Genomic DNA, 4,403 nt, shown 5'->3' with positions numbered 1-4,403 from the left:
GGGGGGGGGGGGGGGACTCTTGCGAGATGGGCCGGAGTGAGCGCGTGGACCCGGCTTGGGCGCCAACATGCCAAGCACAGGTGCCGGCCTTCCGGTCGCCGAGGTGCCACCTGGCTTGGCCATACTGCCGACTGACTGTCCCTCGCCGCCGGGCTTCTTCCCTGGCAGACGGCGATCGCCGCGCACACCACCACGGAGGGCGCGAAAAGGGAAGAAAAAGACCTGGCCCAGGCCGCACACGGGCAGGCTGTGCGCGCGTGCTCTCAGGCCCGCATCTACATATACACACACACCACACAAGTCCAGACGTGCGAGGTCATGGATTGCGTCTGGGAGACGCAGCCTCTTTTCCGGACAACCCGCGGCGCACGCAGGCATATGGGGGTTACACATGGCCCGGCAAGAAACCCTTCTGCACGTGATCCGACGGACACCGGAGGCGCTCCACCAGCACCGTGCGCGGATCCGAGGAACCCCCCCCCCCTGGGTGACAAGCGGACACATGCGCGTGTATCTTTTGGTTGTATTTTTCCCCCGAACGGGGGGGGGGGGGACGACGACGGCACGAGTGTCTGCCGCTCTCTCTTTGGCTCTTGCCCTGTGACAGGGGGCGGCGCGCGGTGGTCGCTGGGGGGCATGCTTCCCCCGTGCTGGGTGGGGAGAAGGGAGCCGCCCGCGGTGGTGGATGCCGCGCGGGCGCACAATACATGGGCCACACTTCTTCCCGGCAGGGGGGGGGGGGGGGGGGGGGGAATGCCCCAACCGGAGAGACACACATATGCGGGTGCATGCGGCGCGCCGCGGACGCATACACGCACACGGCATCTCCCCCTCCCTGCCACTACTGGCCGGACGTGGAGATCGCCGCGCTTGTCCCTCCCTCCCCCGATGCCGCCAACTGCCGGGGGCCGGGGGACCAGCGAGGAGGGAGGGAAAACGCGCCCCTGGCCGTCCTCTTCTGCCCCTCCCCCATCAGTGGTACTTGAGGGTGAAGTCCACGGAGATGGCACTGAGGCGCTTGTTGAAGCGGTAGTTCTGAATGTCGTCGTCCGATGGGTGGAGGAACTCCAACAGCCGGGCCGAGGTCTTCACCTCGGCCAGCTGCATCAGTCCCTTCATGTACACATCCAGGTGGGCCAGCCTCTGGACGGTCACGCGCTGGACCTGGCTCCGGCCGAACTTCATGCGTGGCGGGAAGGGCGGGAACACCAGCCGGGGGAACTGCTTGGTGAGGGCCTGGTGGAGCTGGAAGAATTGGCTGCATTTGGCCGGCGGCGGGGGCAGGGCGTGGCCAGTGTCATGGGCACGGTCAGCGGCGTCGGGATCAGATACACCACGGGGGGGGGGGGGGGGGATGAGAAAGAGGAAGAAGAGCAGGGGGGAGACACCGGCATGGGAGGCACACGCCAGCCGGGGCAGACAAAGGGGGAGGCCGTACCTGAACCGGCGGTACACGCCAATGGTCGTGATGGCGATCGCCTGGTCCTGAGACGAGTTGGCGTCGACGGGGGCGGGCCGCTGCCGGCAGACAGCCCGGTGGACCACGACCTCGTACGCCTGTGCGCGCGTGCGTGCAAAAGGAAAGAGCAAGAGGAAACCCGAAAGAGAGAGAGAGACACACACACACAGCGGCGGGCAGGACACAGGAGGGGAGGGGGAGACACACGTCAGCAGAGCACGAGGCGCGCCGACAGGATGGCCGGCCGGCCGGCCATGCATAGCAACACGTACATAGTACTTGTCCGGGTCGCGCCGGCGCTCGAATGTCCGGACGCTGGCCCCGACGATGACCACCGTGTTCGGGATGCCGGAGGCCTGGTTGGAGGCCGACAGGTTGGCCATCGACACGGCGGCCTCGATGTCCGAGAAGGCCGGCTTCCGGCGCTGGGCAAGGGAAACTACGCGTCGAGCCGATTGCGCAAGTGGTCCCCCGGTCAGTTGTCTGTGCGAGATGTGCGAGCCCCGCGCCTCGCCGGGCGCGCGCCACCACAGCGGCAGCGGCAGCGGCAGCGGCAGCGACGGAGAAGGGGGAGAGAAAAAAGGAAGAAGAGGAAGAAGAACGAGAGGTCACACGCACGCAGAGACACCTCGCCGTTGTCATCAAACTCAATGCTCTCCAGGTACCGGCGGCCGAGAATGCTGTAGAAGAACTTCGGGAAGACCTCGTCCTCCAGCTGCTGGTACACCAGGGCCCGCGCGCGCTGGAACATCGACCGGCTCACCCGGTTGGACTCGATCACCTTGAACAGGTCCATCCGCAGGTCCAGCGGCACGTCGACCGCCAGCTCGGCATCCGGCCGGAGATACTTGTGGAAGATGGTCGTCGCGTACAGGTGCAGGTCCGACGCAGATGCGACTGCATGTCATGGCAAGGGGGGGGGGGGGGGGGGAGGACAAAGGAAGGGGCACCCACAGCGGTGAGTATGTCTGGCCGAGGGCCCGAGAGGGAGCATGGCCGACGACGAGGGGGCGACATCAGGAACGCACTTTGCACGGTCTCAAACTGGCGGAGGTCCAGCACGAAGAAGATCTTCTCCACCGAGTAATCCTCGATACAGAAGCGGACAAAGTAGTCGGTCCCCTGCTCGGAGTTGAGAACACTGCGGGGACACACACAGACGCACACACACACACACACACACAAGCACGGGACCCCGGCGGGCGGGGGTGGCAGGGAGGGCGATGTCGCCGGCTCCGCGCGTCAGTACATGTGCATGCTCGATGGAGGAGGGCCAGAGAAGGAGGCAAGCAAAGGGAGACTTCGGAAGGGGAAGGGAGGCAGAGGCGGCGCGTACCCCTCCAGCGTCCGGGAGTTGGCCAGATTGAAGACCATGGTTGACGACGGCCGCGGGGTCATCACCGACAGGGTGGAGTCCGACCGGGGGAGCTTCGACACGGACCCGTGCTGGAAGTCCGACAGCGAAATGAAGTGGTCGGACTCGGCGGTGGTCGGCGTCAGCGGGGCCTCGTCCATGCTGGGATCGGCATCGGTCGGCGTCGGGGGCGTGGTGTCTGTCGGTATGGTCGCCGCCGAGGGGGGCCATGTGTGCGTGGCCGCGTGTGAGGATGTGCACGAGGGGGGAAGCGCGAGCAAGGGCGCGAGAGGAAGGGGAGGGGAAAAAAAAAAAAGAAGCCCCGGGGGAAGAGCCAGCCGGAGGGCACTCGGCCGGGGGGAGGGGGGGGGGGGGGGCAGGACCACGCACGCAGGAGCTCGTCCGCCTCGGGGAAGGCGCGCTTGATGAAGACCGACCGATTGGACATGCACCGCGAGCAAATCGGCTGGCCGGACTGCTGGTAGAAATGCTGCGACGAGCCGGGGGTCCCGTTGGACCCGCCGAGCCCGGAGGAGGAGCACTGCGGCGAGGACTTCATCGGCTGGTGGCACTGGTAGCACTGGAAGCAATCCCCGTGGTAGGTCCGGCCGAAGGCCTGCACCAGGTCCCGGAGGATGGTCTGGTGGCACTGGTGGCACTTGGGCGAGCCTGCGGACGTGCATTGAGCCACGCGAGGAGCCGGGCGGCGGCGGCGGCGGCGGCGGCGGTGGTGGTGGTTGGGTCAGCGATTGGCATGTCCAGGCGCGAGGCAGCCCCAAAAGGGGGCAAGGCAAGGGGAGACCCCCTCGCGCCGGGCCCGGCGATCTCCCGCCGGAAGGGGCGTCCCCTGCGCAAGGGGGGCAAAATCGAAAAGGGCACGCACAGCCGACGCAGAGGACGCGCTCATTCTGGTCCAGCGAGAAGGGGGCCTCCAGCAGCGACGCGGCGCACACATTGCACCGCATGCAGTGGATGTGGATGTACACGCCCCCGGCGGCCAGGCTCATGGATGAGTGCGATGGCTGCTGATGGGGAGGCGCCAGGGGGGGGCTGGCAAGGGGGTCGTCGTCGATGGAGTCGGTCGAGGCGCCGGTAGCCGGCCCGGTGGCCGGCTCGTCCACCAGCACTCGCGGCTCCTGCGGCCGGATGGGCAGCGAGCATAGGTGGCAAATCTCGTCATCCTCGTCGAGCTCCTCCTCGCTGTCGCTGTAGTACCCGCCGTGGGCCGGGCTGCCGGGGCCGTGGCCGTCGCCGAGGGCGTGCTGTGTGCCGCCGAGGGTGGGAGGAGGAGGACGGTCAGGCGAGAGGGAGAGAGAGAGAGGAGGAGGAGGAGGAGGGAGAAGGAGAGACGCGCGTACCGCGTGCGAGCCGCCGTCGATCAGGTCGTCGGCCAGGACGATCATGCGCTTGGCTCCGAGAGCCAGCTTCTTCAGGCGCTCGAGGACACACTGGCGCAGGGCGATGAAGTCATTGACGGTGGCCGCCTCGGGCGAGGTGCTGCCGAAGACTGCGTGCACCGGGGGGGGGGGGGGGGGGGGCGGCGCGGAGGGAAAGAGGGGAGACCTCGGGGGGGGGGGGGGGGGGGGGGGG

At 67.7% G+C, this 4,403-nt stretch overlaps 1 protein-coding gene across 1 annotated transcript; it reads right to left on the bottom strand.

Moving 5' to 3' along the window:
- Positions 1-972: 972 nt before the first annotated feature.
- Positions 973-4,216, bottom strand: H696_02712 (hypothetical protein; the record flags this gene model as incomplete). The annotated part of the gene is made up of 9 exons (XM_009496619.1): positions 973-1,258; positions 1,439-1,557; positions 1,732-1,898; positions 2,078-2,356; positions 2,488-2,600; positions 2,796-3,012; positions 3,204-3,482; positions 3,697-4,075; positions 4,172-4,216. The coding sequence occupies 9 exons, from the start codon at positions 4,214-4,216 to the stop codon at positions 973-975; spliced, it is 1,884 nt and encodes a 627-aa protein (XP_009494894.1).
- Positions 4,217-4,403: the final 187 nt, after the last annotated feature.

The sequence above is a fragment of the Fonticula alba genome, assembly GCF_000388065.1.
Source record: "Fonticula alba strain ATCC 38817 unplaced genomic scaffold supercont2.4, whole genome shotgun sequence".
In the NCBI taxonomy this organism is placed as follows: domain Eukaryota; order Rotosphaerida; family Fonticulaceae; genus Fonticula; species Fonticula alba.
Note: the sequence above shows the minus strand (reverse complement) of the source record. Positions and strands in the feature narration are given on the sequence as shown.